General features: G+C 33.1%; 1 protein-coding gene and 2 long non-coding RNA genes across 3 annotated transcripts; all 3 read left to right on the plus strand.

Annotated features, from left to right (window-relative positions):
- Positions 1 to 1,719: 1,719 nt before the first annotated feature.
- LOC143460105 (uncharacterized) lies at positions 1,720 to 2,750 on the plus strand. The gene is made up of 2 exons (XR_013117828.1): positions 1,720 to 1,877; positions 2,022 to 2,750. It is a non-coding gene; the product is annotated as an uncharacterized LOC143460105 (long non-coding RNA).
- A 6,138-nt stretch (positions 2,751 to 8,888) lies between these two features.
- LOC143460228 (uncharacterized) lies at positions 8,889 to 10,659 on the plus strand. The gene is made up of 2 exons (XM_076957656.1): positions 8,889 to 9,751; positions 9,917 to 10,659. The coding sequence occupies exons 1-2, from the start codon at positions 9,652 to 9,654 to the stop codon at positions 10,135 to 10,137; spliced, it is 321 nt and encodes a 106-aa protein (XP_076813771.1). The 5' UTR covers positions 8,889 to 9,651; the 3' UTR covers positions 10,138 to 10,659.
- A 4,292-nt stretch (positions 10,660 to 14,951) lies between these two features.
- LOC143460459 (uncharacterized) lies at positions 14,952 to 15,908 on the plus strand. The gene is made up of 2 exons (XR_013117888.1): positions 14,952 to 15,070; positions 15,236 to 15,908. It is a non-coding gene; the product is annotated as an uncharacterized LOC143460459 (long non-coding RNA).
- The last annotated feature ends 1,534 nt before the right edge of the window (positions 15,909 to 17,442 follow it).

The raw sequence follows: 17,442 nt of genomic DNA on the forward strand, positions 1-17,442 counted from the left end.
AAAACAACAGGAATGTGTAAAAAATTAAATCTTTAAAGTAAAAATTTAACCGGTTCAAAAGTAAACAAAGCAAAATTATGGAATAATATATTGTATAATATACAATATATTGTATACTCCTGGTGGTTGTCGTCATCATACAAATAAATGGATGAAATGTTTAAATAACTAGAAATTGTCTGGTTAGCGATTGTACTTACACGCTTCTTTTCAAATTATTTATGTACAAATTTTGTTTATACAGACGCTTTTTGAACGTTTGTTCTTTGTAGTCTGTATATCGTATTTTAAAGGTTTCGCACAAACCTTTCCGGTAGCAAACGTTGCAATAATTATTACTTTTCATTTTTAGTCGTAAAAGCAAACGCTTGGGTCATGCCAAAAGTAAAGCTCGGGTTCGTGAGAAAACTTGACGTTCGTGCCGAACTTTCTGGCTTAGGTTCGGGCTCGGCACGTTTTATTACTTTGCAAGCATCTATTACATACACACGACACGTTGCTTTCCTTATTAGAGGTTGGTGTTTGTGTATAAAGATATAATTATGACATAGAACGACGTAAAAAGTGTCGCTTACACCAGCATTAATTTGTGCCATTAGTACATTTGTGTATGTGTTGTATGTATATACATCACCTGCAAGATGTTTGTTGTCATTTAAATTATCACTCAAACATTCCACACTGTTAAAAGTTGCGGGGTCAAAAGTTTGCAATCTTCAAGAATTTACTCCAATTTGTGCTTGTGTGAACTGTACACGTTGTTGCTCGCATTTTTGACACCAATCTAACCCCAGGCATAAAACGCTGATTGCAAGATTAAACCTATATATTGGCCAGCTGTATCTTGTGCGTGGCATTCTACTTTTAGCGGAACTGTGGTGTGTAGTTAGTTTGCTGCAACATTAAGCTAATTATGAACAGGTAGTTACCAGAAATGGGTTTTCAGAAATGATATGATAAAATAAATTAAAATGAAAAGAAAAGGTATTTGGTTTGTTTGGAGAAAACATATTCATTTAGTTCAGGATGGAAACGGCATTTTATATAGGAAAAATGCAGAAAGGAAACTAGAAGCTTCTCAATTTGAAATATTGACGAAAGTAGTAAGTTGGTGATAAATACTGTAGCAGGTGCAAGACTTATTATGCAACACAATGCGAAAGTATTTAATGTACATAGAAGATTTTTTTACTGTAAGTTACATGATCAGTTTACTACAAGTAAATATGATTTATTTGCCTATTTGGATGTTACAATGGACGATAATCATGCCGCCAGGTGGTAGCAACAAAAAATTGTTGTCAAATTTACTGCAGTGATAAATTGCCATACCGACAGAGCATGTAGTGCTATAGTTGGTTCTATTGTAGGTAATGTGCTATCGCGTCAAGCGACTTAATTTGCAAGGAACTGGTAGAAGAGCAATGAAAAATGTACCACTTCCACTTACGTGGACTACCAGATCATGAGTTTAGTTACAGGGGTGCTTTGTATTAAACATTGCATTTTGTACAATGTTGATTAAGAGCTTAAATTATTTCCATGTATGCTTATGCTTATGCTTAGAATACCACATTTTGTACATGGAAACATGCAAGTCGTTACAATAGTGCTTCGTTGTAGTGAACATTTCTTGAAATTTGACAAGTAGTTAAAAAATATTTGCATTTTTATCTTTAATTTCGTTTCTTCTTTCTGGGCCCTGATTCATTTTCATGTAAATTTTTTAAATCAGCGGCAAAGTTTATTTATCTACAGCAGCAATCTTAATTTCAAAATGAGTTTTTTTAACGTTTTGTTCATAAAAAGCTTAAGTTATTTGCTCTGGTGCACAACTGATGTTATTGCAACAACTGATTTTACAACAACTGCTGCAGGTGAAGATAACCGTAACTAATATTAAACCTTTTTAAAAGTTTGCAATTTAGTATATTTATCGAGTTCTTTTAATGACCTTTTCCAAACGTTTTGTAAAATACGCCATCTGTCACATTTAGCAACAGCTTCAAACTATGTTACAGGTTACAACGAAACAACACCTGGACATGATGTAACTAATGCAAGGTTTTCCTGGAAGATTGTCATTATAGCACTTTGTAGTTTTGCGACTATGATAATAATATTTGTGTTGCTTTCTGTTACGTTCTGCCCTAGACACCGTCGAAGAAGAGGATTACTTCAATAACATTTTCGATTAAAATTGACTTCTACATGTTTTTTGCCAGAATTTGATTGCTTTGCTCTGTGAAGATTAAGGTTCACTTTAGCTGACCTAAACAAATTGATTACTCTTTCAGAAAATGAAAAACAAAACATGATATAGATCTACTATATGTCATTTGGTGATTCATTTCTAACATGAAATAGGAAAATTACTTTTTTAATACTGCAATCTAATATTTTTCCATTTGTCACTCTTGAAAACAGAAACGAAATAAGATGCTCAGGAGCATTGTAATAGACAATTGTCTTAAGAACATTTTAAATATTTCATTATTATGTCATCTGTAGAGTAGGATTTCTGTTACTTTAAATTGGAAAATGTTGCTTTATTTCTTGTTTATTTTGCTGCATGCTGGTTATTTGAATTGCTTAAACTTATCTTTGTGCATTTCTTGGTTAAATGTTACTTTAAACGACCAAATGCACATTGATAAATACCCTTTAATCTTTTAAACGGTATACTGTAAATACAAAATATTTGACTTCTGCTGTTTTGTGCAAAATACAAAGACACTTTGTAAATGTTTCCCGAATTGTTACTTCAATATCTGTCTGTTCGTATGGTCATGATAGTTTTACAGGTATAGCTGCTTGCAAAACGTAAAGAGTGTTTACTTTAAATACGTACATTAACTTGGTTCAAGGTTAGACTTTAACAACCTTATGTAGATGTCTTGTAATGTGGTAAACTTGAACAGTAGAACATTTAGAGTCAAAAACAGTGGCGAAGTAGAATTTATAAATCATCATAAGACTGCACAGAGCAGTTTTGACAAATATTTTCTGTTAATGATCAATGGCTGGGGTTCTTTTGGGGATTTTAATGATATCAACGAACCAACGTAATCGTGTCCCAAGCTGGTACAAAATTGTAAGTCGGTCGGGTTTGGGCTTAAGTTTCTAAAAACGTTCGGGCAAGATTCGAGCCCGAATTTATACACACATTCTGCTTCATTTGCATTGTAATTAACTTGCTTTTTTTGCTTAGGTGTAGGAAAGGATGATGAAGATGTCAAGGAATGTCAAAGAATGGCATCAAAAATGGCTTCGATTCATTCAGTAAATTTAAGTTTCGGATCTAATTGGGGTTTGAAATAAATTTTCGGTTTCGGGCCGGATTCGAGTAAAAAATATAAGTTTACAACTCTGACGTGCTAACAACAAAAGAAAATTTAAGTCATTAGAGACACGGAAGGTGACTGTTCATGTCCTGCCAAGTCAAGCGTCATCCAAAGTGGAGTCATCCAGTGTTATTTCTCCAGACATAATATGAAGCAAATAACAAGCAAAAAATAGGCTTAGTCGTAGTTTCTCTATCATTATATCATGTAAGAATAGACTGCAAATCAAGTTTGAGCGGACGTAAACTGTCTGATTGAGTGAGTTATAGTATCTGCTGCTGGCATGGTTATACATATAGTTTGTAACTGTCGCAAAAATGAATAAAAACTCATGTTAATTTTAAAACAATAAATAATCGAAAATTTTTATATAAAATTTTATAAAAATAGTCTCTTGTCAAAAGATCCTTGCTTTCTTTGATTATCCAGTCATTGATGAATAGTCATTTACTATTACGTCAAAGTTAAGTCAAATCTGGAAGTTAGGTACGTGTCATTTCATACATTACGTTTTGTTTTAATGCATGGGATAACTGTTGCTTCTTTACTTGATTGTTACTTGTTGTATAAATTTGAATTCTTCTAATAATATCAATTGCAGCAATAATCATTGCAAAGTATTTCTGTGCCTGTGCTGTGTAATCCGACCACAAATTCAGCTTTCCGTCCTTAGGCGTGGAACGTTGCTCGCAAGATTAAGCCTTGCTTGGCGAATTACACCAGGTCAGATTTATTCTGTTTTGGGGTGGAGCTGTTAGTTGTTTTCCGTTAAGTTGTCATTACAGATGCAAAACGTAGTTAGATGATGCTTTCTGCCATGACAAGTATTCTGCAAAATAATTGCTAAAGAATCAGTGAGAAGGTTAGTTCTTTGATATGATCGTCTTGTTTCTCTACTGACAGCTATAACAATAAGCTTTCAATTTTCACCGGAAAATATCGTATGTTGGAAACTGTTTTTCATAGACTCTTGTTATTTTAGCTTAAATGTTATAACACAGGAACTTAACCCTAACCTAAATCTTCTGATTCTAAATCAAATTTTTCCAAAATCCAAAAAAATTCTTGTAAAATCCCCTCTTTTGTTTCCTTCTAAACTCGCCTAATGTCTTTAGCAACTGGTTGTACGACCATTATGGTGAAATAGTCTCTATTAAAACACACATGCTTTGATTACAAAAGCACAATAAGCTTAATACAGATCCTTTTAGTTTCAATGGTTTTGTATACGATATAGCCTACAGGGCTTTTATACGATTTTATTTGTTGGCAGCCCTTTCAAATGCTCAAATAATATTTGAATATTATTATTATTATTATTATTCAGACATAATATGAAGCAAATAAAAAGCAAAAAATAGGCTTAGTCGTAGTTTCTATATCATTATATCATGGAAGAATATACTGCAAATCAAGTTTGAGCGGACGTAAACTGTCTGATTGAGTGAGTTATAGTATCTGCTGCTTGCATGGTTATACATATAGTTTATAACTGTCGCAAAAATGAATAAAAACTCATGGTAATTTTAAAACAATAAATAATCGAAAATAATCTCTTGTCAAAAGATCCTTGCTTTCTTTGATTATCCAGTCATTGATGAACAGTCATTTACTATTACGTCAAAGTTAAGTCAAAGCTTGAAGCTAGCTACGTGTCATTTCATACATTACGTTTTTTTTTAAATGCATAGGATAACTGTTGCTTCTTTACTTGATTGTTATTTGTTGTACAAATTTGAATTCTTCTAATAATAATCATTGCAAAGTATTTCTGTGCCTGTGCTGTGTAATCCGACCACAAATTCAGCTTTCCGTCCTTAGGCGTGGAACGTTGCTCGCAAGATTAAGCCTTGCTTGGCGAATTACACCAGGTCAGATTTATTCTGTTTTGGGGTGGAGCTGTTAGTTGTTTTCCGTTAAGTTGTCATTACAGATGCAAAACGTAGTTAGATGATGCTTTCTGCCATGACAAGTATTCTGCAAAATAATTGCTAAAGAATCAGTGAGAAGGTTAGTTCTTTGATATGATCGTCTGGTTTCTCTACTGACAGCTATAAAAATAAGCTTTCATTTTTTCACCGGAAAATATCGTATGTTGGAAACTGTTTTTCATAGACTCTTGTTAACTTAGCTTAAATTTTATAACACAGGAACTTAACCCTAAGCTAAATCTTCTGATTCTAAATCAAATTTTTCCAAAATCCAAAAAAATTCTTGTAAAATCACCTCTTTTGTTTCCTTCTAAACTCGCCTAATGTCTTTAGCAACTGGTTGTACGACCATTATGGTGAAATAGTCTCTATTAAAACACACATGCTTTGATTATACTGGTCAACACACATTTTGGTGCCAAGAAAGTTTCAACGGTTTTAGGGTATTTTTATGTCGCTGAATCCAAAAATGGCATTAGTTTTTCCGAATTGGCTCTAGTTTTTGAGATATTCCATGTTTTTGTTTCAAAAAGTGCTAAAAATACGCAAATTTTGACATAGGTAAAATTCTTTTTATACTACAACTTCGATGAGTCTACATCTGTCTTTTCAATCATGTCCATACAGTATTCATCTATTTCTGATGCGATATTGTTAAAGACGCAATCGTTAACACAGAGAGCCTTCTTTACGCGAATCATGTTTCATGTGAAAATCAAGCAAAAATTATAAAACTTAGGCGATGTTAGCAGTAAACAACAGATTTTTGTAACGCAAAAACAGGCGACGTCAAAGCACAAACACTACTTTTAGTAACGCTCAATGTACATTTAGTAAGCTGTCAAAGCACGCTAATCAATCATATATCGGTACTGTAATACAAAAAAATTAGTCGATGCTTGTAAATTTTCTTTTGTACGACTTTCTGGAATGTGATGCAGCCAAGCAGTCACGTTGGAGACTCCAACAGTAGTCGGCCATCATATGGGCATCCCACCTGCCCTGATACCTCTCTTCTATGACCTTAATGTCCTGGTGGAACCTTTCTCCCTGCTCTTCACTTAGATCACCAAGGTTTGCAGGAAAACGATCTAAGTGGCTGAAGAGATAGTGAACCTTGATACTCATCTTCACACCCAAATCTTTCAACTTGGAAAGCATATCTTCCACCAATTCTTGGTAATTTTCAGCTTTTCGGTTACCAAGAAAGTTCTGTGTGACTAAAACAAACGATTGCCAAGCAGCAGACTCTGTGTCTGTCATGGACTGCACAAAACACACATCCTTTATGAGTTTGCGGATCTGAGGGCCATCAAAAATGCCTGCTTTAAGCTTTTCGATGGTCAAAGCAGGAAATGTTCTGCAAATATAGTTGAAGCAATCCCCAGTTGCAGGCAAGGCTTTCACAAATTGCTTCATCAAACCAAGTTTTATGTGCAGCGGTGGAATGATGATCTTCTCTCTAGCAACTAAAGCTTCATTTATGATGTTACCTTCACCTACTCTCATGGAATCTCTAAGTGGCCACCCTTTCTTCACCCAGTGATCAGTGCGCGCTCGGCTATCCCACAAGCAGATAAAACATGGGTATTTTGTATATCCGCTTTGCTGGCCAAGCAAAAAATTTACCATCTTCAAGTCTACACAGATTAACCATTGGTGAGAGTCATAATCCAGTTTCTGTAATACCGTTTTAATGTTGTTGTACTCTTCTTTTAGTTTTGTTGAGTGGCCAATTGGGAGAGATGCATATCTGTTACCATTATGTAGCAATACACATTTCAAACTCCTTTTCGAACTGTCTATGAATAAGCGCCACTCTTGAGGTCTATATTGTGGCACTCCCATTTTCAGCAGAAGCCCTTCGATGTCTTTGCAGTAAACAAGGTCATCTTGTTGGCTAAAATACGGAAGTAATTCTTTCTCTCTTGTACGGTAGAATGTTATTGAAGCTCCGGTTCCAAGGCAGTTTTTGTCTTTGAGTCAGGATGCCAAAATTTCTGCTGCTTCTTTGGATAAGTTGAGATCCCTGATAAGATCGCTCAGCTCCTCCTGCTTGAATGGCTCTGGAATGAATGGACTGCTTTCGAACACACTTCCACTGCTCTCACTTGCAGAGCATATATATATACTGAACGACAATGTGACAGGTTGTCAATTCAGTCACAGGAAAATGCATCCTCCCAGTGACAAGGCCTAAGCATATTGTCAAACTTCCACTAATGAACTCAATTCTCACTTGAATTACAAAAAACCTCCACGTTTTCCAAACTTACTTATGTGAGCAATAGCTTGAACTTGACTCGTGGTATTCCTTTCTCTGGCTACAGAACTATTAAATTCTGATTACAACATCTTTAGTCTACAACAATATAGCTATAAAATGAGATATTGATATGATGTGATAACTGAAGGGAGTACTCTACACTGTACATGTGGTGAACAATACAAAGAAACTGTAGCTTATCAGAATGATGCCGAAAATGGAGTGTTTTCAATGCCTTGTTTCTGAAGTAATGGGATGCTACAATAACAAATAGACATAGTGGAGTATCTGGTCCAAAATAAGTAATGCATACTGCCTAAGAGACATTTCCAATATGCATTTTACTGATGCTTGTGTTCACAATTGGCAGATACTAAAGTTAACGATTTTTCTCTGGTCAAAAATAAAAAACATCGATATCTCAAAAACTAGAGCCGATTCAAAGAAACGAATGTTATTTTCGGACTCAGCAGCCCAAAATTACCCAGAAACCATCAAAATATCTTTGGCACTCAAAAAAAATGTTTTTTTTGTTGGCCAGTGTTATATAAGCACAATAAGCTTAATACAGATCCTTTTAGTTTCAATGGTTTTGTATACAACATAGCCTACAGGGCTTTTATACGATTTTATTTGTTGGCAGCGCTTTCAAATGCTCAAATAATATTTGACCATATTTATTAGCATTAAGAAATTGAGCATTTTGCTATAGACTTAATGGTACAAAAAATTGAATCATGATACTGTAGTTTTTGTATGAATAGCTGTTTCATGGTCGTTGGATATTTTTGTAGCATGTGTATATTCTTAAAGGTTTATTGTTACGTTTATTTTACAGCACTTAAATATCTGGATTTGTTAAAGTTTTTACTTCACTTTATTGCGCGTTAAAATTGCTGCATAGAAAGATACAGCCCACTATTGGAAGGAATTTGTCTTTGATATATGTACAAAGCAGAAATTTGTCACGAATATCATCATGCTTTGTTTATGTTTAAGTGTAGAATTTAAAATGTATCTACAGTAACTAACCGTTTTATTGAAAATGACTTTGTTGTTTTTATGTACAATTTTATCACGTCGTTTAAAGAAAGCAATATAAGTTTTTTGAAAAATTAACTAAACTCAAATAACTAGAAATTGTCTGGTTAGCGATTGTATTTACAAGAATATTTTCTTTTCAAATTTTTATTGTACAAATTTTGTTTATACAGACGATTTTCCAACATTGGTTCCTTATAATATGTATATCGTATTATAAAGGTTTTGCATACACCAATCCGGTAGCAAACGTTGCAATAATTATTACTTTTCATTTTTAGTCGTAAAAGCAATCGTTTGGGTCATACCAAAAGTAAAGCTCGGGTTCGTGAGAAAACTTGAAAACGGGGACGTTCGTGCCGAGCTTTCTGACTTAAGTTTAGGCTCGGCGCGTTTTATTACTTTGCAAGCATCTATTACATACACACAGCACATTGCTTTCCTTATTAGAAGATATTGTTTGTGTATAAAGATATAATTATGACATAGAACGACTTAATGAGAGTCGCTTTCACCAACATTAATTTGTGCCATTAGTGCATTTGTGTATGTGTTGTATATATATACATCACCTGCAAGATGTTTGTTGTCGTTTAAATTATCACTCAACTATCATTTGAACTATCAATCACTCGACACACTTAAAATTTGTTGGGTCAAATGTTGCAATCTTCAAGATTTTACTCTAATTTGTGTTTGTGTGAACTGTACACGCTGTTGCTCGCATTTTTGGCACCAATCTTACCCAAGGCATAAAACGCCGATTGCAAGATTAAACCTATATATTGGCCAGCTGTATCTTTTGCGTGGCGCTTTACTTTTAGCTTCTTGAATTATTTCTTAAATTAATTTTTGCTTAATTATTAGCTTAAACTTTTGCTTATGTCTATACAAGTAGCTACAATAGTACTTCGTTCTAGTAAACATTTCTTGATATTTTACAGGTTGTTAAAACATTTGCATTGTTATATTTAATTTCGTTTCTTCTTTCTTGGCCCTGACTCAATTTCATGTAAATCTTTTAAATCAGCAGCAAAGTTTATTTATCCACAGCTATTTTTTTTTCAAAATGAATCTTTTTAACGTTTTGTTCATAAAAAGGATAATTTCTTTGATCTGGTGCACAACTGAAGTTATTGCAACAACTGATTTGACAACAACGGCTGCAGGTGACGTTGGCATTTAAGTAATATTAAAGCTTTTTAAAAAGTTAGATTTTTATAAACGAAGCAGTTTAATCTATTTATGGAGTTTGCCTAATGACCTTTTCCAAAAGGTTTGGAAAATATGCAAGTCTTTAACATTTAGTGTAACAGCTTCAAACTATGTTGCAGGTTACAACGAAACAACACCTGGACATAATGTAACTAAAACAAGTGATACCTTTAAGATTGTCATGATAACAGTTTGCGTTCTTGCGCTTATGACAGTAATAAGTGTGAAGCTTTATGCTACGTTCTGTCCTATACACCGTCGACGAAGACTCAGTAACATTATCAATAACATGTTTGTTGAATTTAACTTCCACAACTATTTTTTTTTTTCCAGAATTTGATTGCTTTGCCCTGTCAAGATTAAGGTTCACTTTAGCTTACCTAAACAAATTGATTACTCTTTCAGAAAATGAAAAACAAAACATGATATAGATCTACTATATGTCATTTGGTGATTCATTTCTAACATGAAATAGGAAAATTAATTTTTTAATACTGCAATCTAATATTTATCCATTTGTCACTCTTGAAAACAGAAACGAAACAGGATGCTCAGGAGCATTGTAAAAGACAATTGTCCACCAAACATTTTAAAATTTCATTACGGTGTCATCTGTGGATTTAGAGTAGGATTTCTGTTACTTTTAATTGGAAAAGTTTGCTTTATTTCTTGTTTATTTTGCTGCATCCTGGTTATTTGAATTGCTTAACTTGCCTTTGCGCTTCATTTCTTGGTTAAATGTTACTTTAAACGACCAAATGCACATTGTTAAATAAACTTTCATCTTTTAAACGGTATACTGTAAATACAAAATATTTGACTTCTGCTGTTTTGTGCAAAATACAAAGAAACTATGTAATGTTTCCCGAAATTTTACTTCAATATCTGTTTGTCTGTATGGTCATGACAGTTTTACAGGTTCAACTGCTTGCAAGACGAAAAGATTGTTTATTTTAAATACCTACATAAACTTGGTTCACGATTAGACTTTAACAACGTTATGTAGATCTCTTGTAATGTGGTAAACTTGAACAGTAGAACATTTTGAGTCAAAAACAGTGGCGAAGTAGAATTTATAAATCATCATAAGACTGCACAGAGCAGTTTTGACAAATATTTTCTGTTAATGATCAATGGGTGGGGTTCTTTTGGGGATTTTAATGATATCAACGAATCAACGTAATCGTGTCCCAAGATGGTACAAAGTTGTAAGTCGGTCGGGTTTGGGATTAAGTTTCTAAAAACGTTCGGGCAAGATTCGAGCCCGAATTTATACACACATACTGCTTCATTTGCATTGTAATTAATTTGCTTTTTTTGCTTAGGTGTAGGAAAGGATGATGAAGATGTCAAGGAATGTCAAAGAATGGCATCAAAAATGGCTTCGATTCATTCAGTAAATTTAACTTTCGGATCTAATTGGGGTTGGAAATAAATTTTCGGTTTCGGGCCGGATTCGAGTAAAAAATATAAGTTTACAACTCTGACGTGCTAACAGCAACAGAAAATTTAAGTCATTAGAGACACGGAAGGTGACTGTTCATGTCCTGCCAAGTCAAGCGTCCTCCAAAGTGGAGTCATCCAGTGTTATTTCTCCAGACATAATATGAAGCAAATAACAAGCAAAAATAGGCTTAGTCGTAGTTTCTATATTATTATATCATGTAAGAATTTACTGCAAATCAAGTTTGAGCGGAAGTTAACTGTCTGATTGAGTGAGTTACAGTATCTGCTACTTGCATGGGTATACATATAATTTATAACTGTCGCAAAAATGAACAAAAACTCATGGTAATTTTAAAACAATAAATAATCGAAAATTTTTATATAAAATTTTATAAAAAATAATCTCTTGTCAAAAGATCCTTGCTTTCTTTGATTATCCAGTCATTGATGAACAGTTATTTACTATTACGTCAAAGTTAAGTCAAAGCTTGAAGTTGGGTACGTGTCATTTCATACATTACGTTTTTTTTAAATGCATGGGATGACTGTTGCTTCTTTACTTGATTGCTACTTGTTGTACAAATTTGAATTCTTCTAATAATATCAATTGCAGTAATAATTAATCATTGCAAAGTATTTCTGTGCCTGTGCTGTGCAATCCGACCACAAATTCACCTTTCCGTCCTTGGGCGTGGAACGTTGTTCGCAAGATTAAGCCTTGCTTGGCGAATTACACCAGGTCAGATTTATTCTGTTTTGTGGTGGAGCTGTTAGTTGTTTTCCGTTAAGTTGTCATTGCAGTTACAAAACGTAGTTAGATGATGCTTTCTGCCATGACAAGTATTCTGCAAAGTAACTGCTAAAGATACAGCGAAAAGGTTAGTTCTTTGATATGATCGTCTGGTTTCTCTACTGACAGCTATAAAAATAAGCTTTCAATTTTCACCCGGAAAATATCGTGTGTTGGAAACTGTTTTTAATAGTGTCTTGTTAACTTAGTCTAAATGTTATAACACAGGAACTTAACCCTAACCTAAATCTTCTGATTCTAAATCAAATTTTTCCAAAATCCAAAATAATTCTTGTAAAATCATCTGTTTGTATTCTTCTAAACTCGCCTAATGTCTTTAGCAACTGGTTGTATGAACATTATGGTGAAATTGTATCTATTGAAACACACATGGTTTGATTATATAAGCACAATAAGCTTAATACAGATCCTTTTAGTTTCAATGGTTTTGTATACAACATAGCCTACGGGGCTTTTATACGATTTTATTTGTTGGCAGCCCTTACATATAATATTTGACTATATTTATTAGCATTAAGAGATTGAGCATTTTGCTATAGACCTAAAGGTACAAAAAATTGAATCATGATACTGTAGTTTTTGTATGAATAGCCGTTTCATAGTCGTCGGATATTTTTGTAGCATGTGTATATTCTTAAACGTTTATTGTTACGTTTATTTTACAGCGCTTAAATTACTGGATTTGTTAAAGTTTTTGTTAAACTTTATTGCTCGTTAAAATTGCTGCATAGAAAGACACAGCCCACTGTTTGAAAGAAATTGTCTTTGATATATGTACAAAGCAGAAATTTGTCACGAATATCATCATGCTTTGTTTATGTTTAAGTGTAGAATTTAAAATGTATCCATAGTAACTAACCGTTTTATTGAAAATGACTTTGTTGTTTGTATGTACATTTTATCACGTCGTTTAAAGAAAGCAAGATAAGTTTTTTGGAAAATTAACTAAACAATTTTGTCATGGGTGTACCGTTTTGACCATAAAGCTGTGTTGCAATGTTAATGTTTGTTCATATTCTCACATCAACTGTTAATTCTTTTCATGATACTTTTAAGCGTTTTTGGTTCGGACGTTTAGACAGGGAAGTTTTAAAAAGTCAAATTAAAAACTTTACTTAAGATATGACTGATATCATATATCTTGGTAAAATATTTAAAAGTCTTAAAAACGACGTACAACACGCATTGTCTTAATAAGTTTTTTGATTATATTTTACAGGTTAGATTCATTATAAGCAGATTAGACTGAAAGTTGTAAAACTGTTCCGGAGGGTCTTTGGATTGAGGTCGTCATCACACACTAGAATGACGAGTTATGTTTGCGCAATGAAATTATTTTGGAAGGCAATGGATGTTATATATACAGCATACATTTGCAGTTTTATAGAACCAGTTGGATATGTCAAATATCGGAATGGAAGTGTTTCGTTTACTCTTCAGTGCATTAAAATTCAAGTGTGTTTGTAGAACAGTTTTGTGTAAGGATTTACAGTAAACAACAAACCTATTTTTTATGCAACTTAAAAAACATATACAGCAATACATCAATATACACGGTCAACGACAATAAAAACACACAAAATATTGATGTAGTTTAGTCATTCCGTGACATAATTACTTTCTTATACATAAACAATTTCGTTTAATTTTAAAAGGATGGTCATGTACTACAGATTCTTGCAAAGTTTGTAAGTTTTTCACGCAAAGCGATTTCCTCAAGATCATTTTTCGAAATATCTCGAAACATTCCTATATTTCGTATATGGCAGTTTAAATATTCAGATTCCAACCTTGAAAAATAACAGAAATGTGTAAAAAATTAAGTCTTTTAAGTAAAAATTTAACCGGTTCAAAAGTAAATAAAGCAAAATTATGGAATAATATTGCATACGCCCGCTGGTTGTCGTCATCATACAAATAAATGGATGAAATACTTAAATAACTACAAATTGTCTGGTTAGCGATTGTATTTACACGAATAGTTTCTTTTCAATTATTTTTTTGTACAGAATTTGTTTATACAGACGATTTTCCAACATTGGTTCCATGTAATATGTATATCGTATTATAAAGGTTTTGCATAAACCAATCCGGTAGCAAACGTTGCAATAATTATTACTTTTCATTTTTAGTCGTAAAAGCAATCGTTTGGGTCATACCAAAAGTAAAGCTCGGGTTCGTGAGAAAACTTGAAAACGGGGACGTTCGTGCCGAGCTTTCTGACTTAAATTTAGGCTCGGCACGTTTTATTACTTTGCAAGCATCTATTACATACACACAGCACATTTCTTTCCTTATTAGAAGATATTGTTTGTGTATAAATATATAATTATGATATAGAACGACTTAATGAGAGTCGCTTACACCAACATTAATTTGTGCCATTAGTGCACTGGTGTATGTGTTGTATGTATATACATCACCTGATAGATGTTTTTTGTCGTTTAAACTATCACTCAATTATCATTTAAAGTATCACTCCACACAATTAAAATTTGTTGGGTCAAATGTTGCAATCTTCAAGATTTTACTCCAATTTGTGTTTGTGCGAACTGTACACGTTGTTGCTCGCATTTTTGGCACCAATCTTACCCCAGGCATAAAACGCCGATTGCAAGATTAAACCTATATATTGGCCAGCTGTATCTTGTGCGTGGCACTTTACGTTTTGCTTCTTCAATTATTTCTTCAATTATTATTACTTAATTATTAGCTTAAACTTTTGCTTATGTCTATACAAGTAGCTACAATAGTACTTCGTTGTAATAAACATTTCCTGATATTTGACAGGTTGTTAAAACATTTGCATTGTTATATTTAATTTCGTTTCTACTTTCTTAGCCCTGACTCAATTTGATGTAAATCTTTTAAATCAGCGGCAAAGTTTATTTATCCACAGTTAGTTTTTTTTTCAAAATGAATCTTTTTAACGTTTTGTTCATAAAAAGTATAATTTGTTTGATCTGGTGCACAACTGAAGTTATTGCAACAACTGATTTCACAACAACGGCTGCAGGTGACGTTGGCCTTTAAGTAATATTAAAGCTTTTTAAAAAGTTAGATTTTTATAAACGAAGCAGTTTAATATATTTATGGAGTTCGCCTAATGACCTTTACCAATAGGTTTGGAATATATGCAAGTCTGTAACATTTAGTGTAACAGCTTCAAACTATGTTGCAGGTTACAACAAAACAACACCTGGACATAATGAAACTAAAGCAAGTGATTCCTGGAAGATTGTCATTATAACAGTTTGCATTCTTGTGGCTATGATAGTAATATTTGTGATGCTTTATGTTACGTTCTGCACTAGACACCGTCGACGAAGAGTCAATAACATTTTCAATAACATTTTTGTTGAAAATTAACTTATACATGTTTTTTGCTTTGATTACTCTTTCAGAAAATGAAAAACATGATATAGATCTACTATATAAAGATCATTTGGTGATTCATTTCTAAAATAAAAAAGGAAAATTACTTTTTTAATACTGCAATGTAATATTTTTCGATTTGTCACTTTTGAAAACAGAAACGAAACAGGATGCTCAGGAGCATTGTAATAGACAATTGTCTTCCAAAAATTTTAAAATTTCATTATGGTGTCATCTGTTCATTTAGAGTAGAATTTCTGTTACTTTTAATTGGAAAATGTTGCTTTATTTCTTGTTTATTTTGCTGCATCCTGGTTATTTGAATTGCCTAAATTGCTTTTGCGCTTCATTTCTTGGTTAAATGTTACTTCAAACGACCAAATGCACCTTGTTAAATAACCTTTCATCTTTTAAACGGTATACTGTAAATACAAAATATTTGACTTCTGCTGTTTTGTGCAAAATACAAAGTAAATGTTTGTAAATTTGTAAACTGTGTTATGTTTCCCGAAATTTTACTTCAATATCTGTCTGTTTGTATGGTCATGACAGTTTTACAGGTTCAACTGCTTGCAAGACGAAAATATTGTTTACTTTAAATACCTACATAAACTTGGTTCACGATTAGACTTTAACAACCTTATGTAGCTGTCTTGCAAAGTGGTACACTTAAACGGTAAACTATTCAGAGTCAAAAACAGTGGCAAAGTAGAATACATAAATCATGATAAGACTGCACATTTTGCCAAGATGTATTTTCTGTTAACAATAAATGGGTGGGGTTCTTTTAGAGATTTTAACGATATCTACGATCCACCATAATCGTGTCGCAAGATGGTAAAAAATTGTAAGTCGCATGGGGCATTTTAGTTCGGGTTTGGGCTTAAGTTTCTAAACACGTTCAGGCAAAATTGGAACCCGAATTTATACCCAAACACTGCCTCATTTGCATTGTAATTATTTTGCCTTTTTTTGCTTAAATGTAGGAAAGGATGATGAAGATGTTAAGGAATATCAAAACATGGCTTTGATTTATTCAGTAAATTTAACTTTTGGATCTAATTGGGGTTTCAAATAAATTTTCGGTTTCGGGCCGGATTCGAGTAAAAAATATAAGTTTACTACTCCGACGTGCTAACAGCAACAGAAAATTTAAGTCATTGGAAACACGGAAGGTGACTGTTCATGTCCTGCCAAGTCAAGCGTCCTCCAAAGTGGAGTCATCCAGTGTTATTTCTTCAGACATAATATGAAGCAATAACAAGCAAAAAATAAGCTTGTAAATTCTATATCATTATATCATGTAAGAATATACTGCAAATCAAGTTTGAGCGGACGTAAACTGTCTGATTGAGTGAGTTATAGTATCTGTTGCTTGCATGGGTATACACATAGTTTATAACTGTCCTAAAAATGAATAACAACTTATGATAATTTTAAAACAATAAATAATCGAACATTGTTACTTTTTGTTAAACAATTAGTACCATATTCTCTGTTAAACACTTTTTTTGTTAAAATAATCTCTTGTTAAAAGATCCTTGCTTTCTTCGGTTATATCCAGCAGATAAACGGTCATTTACTATATTCAGATTCATGTAAACCCTAAAGTTAAGTCAAAGCTTAAAGTTAGCTACAGGGTATTTCTTACATTAGGTTTTTTTAAAAGGCTGGGATATCTGTTGCTTCTTTACTTGATTGTTACTTTTTGTACAAATTGGAATTCTTCTCATCAAAATCGCTAAATGTATTATCTCCACGTAAAATATGCAACGTTGTCTTTTCAACATGTAATAATTACTATAGTTCTTTTTAATTACAGAAATAATCATTGCAAAGTATTTCCGTGCCTGTGCTGTGTAAACCGCCCGCAAATTAAGATTTCCGTCCTCAGGCGTGCAACGTTACTCGCAAGATTGAGCCTTGCTTGGCGAGTTACAGCACGTCTGATTTATTCTGTTTTGTGGTTGAGGTGTGAGTTGTTTTCCGATCAGTTGTCATTACGGTTACAAA

This window comes from Clavelina lepadiformis, chromosome 5 (assembly GCF_947623445.1).
Source record: "Clavelina lepadiformis chromosome 5, kaClaLepa1.1, whole genome shotgun sequence".
Lineage (NCBI taxonomy): Eukaryota > Metazoa > Chordata > Ascidiacea > Aplousobranchia > Clavelinidae > Clavelina > Clavelina lepadiformis.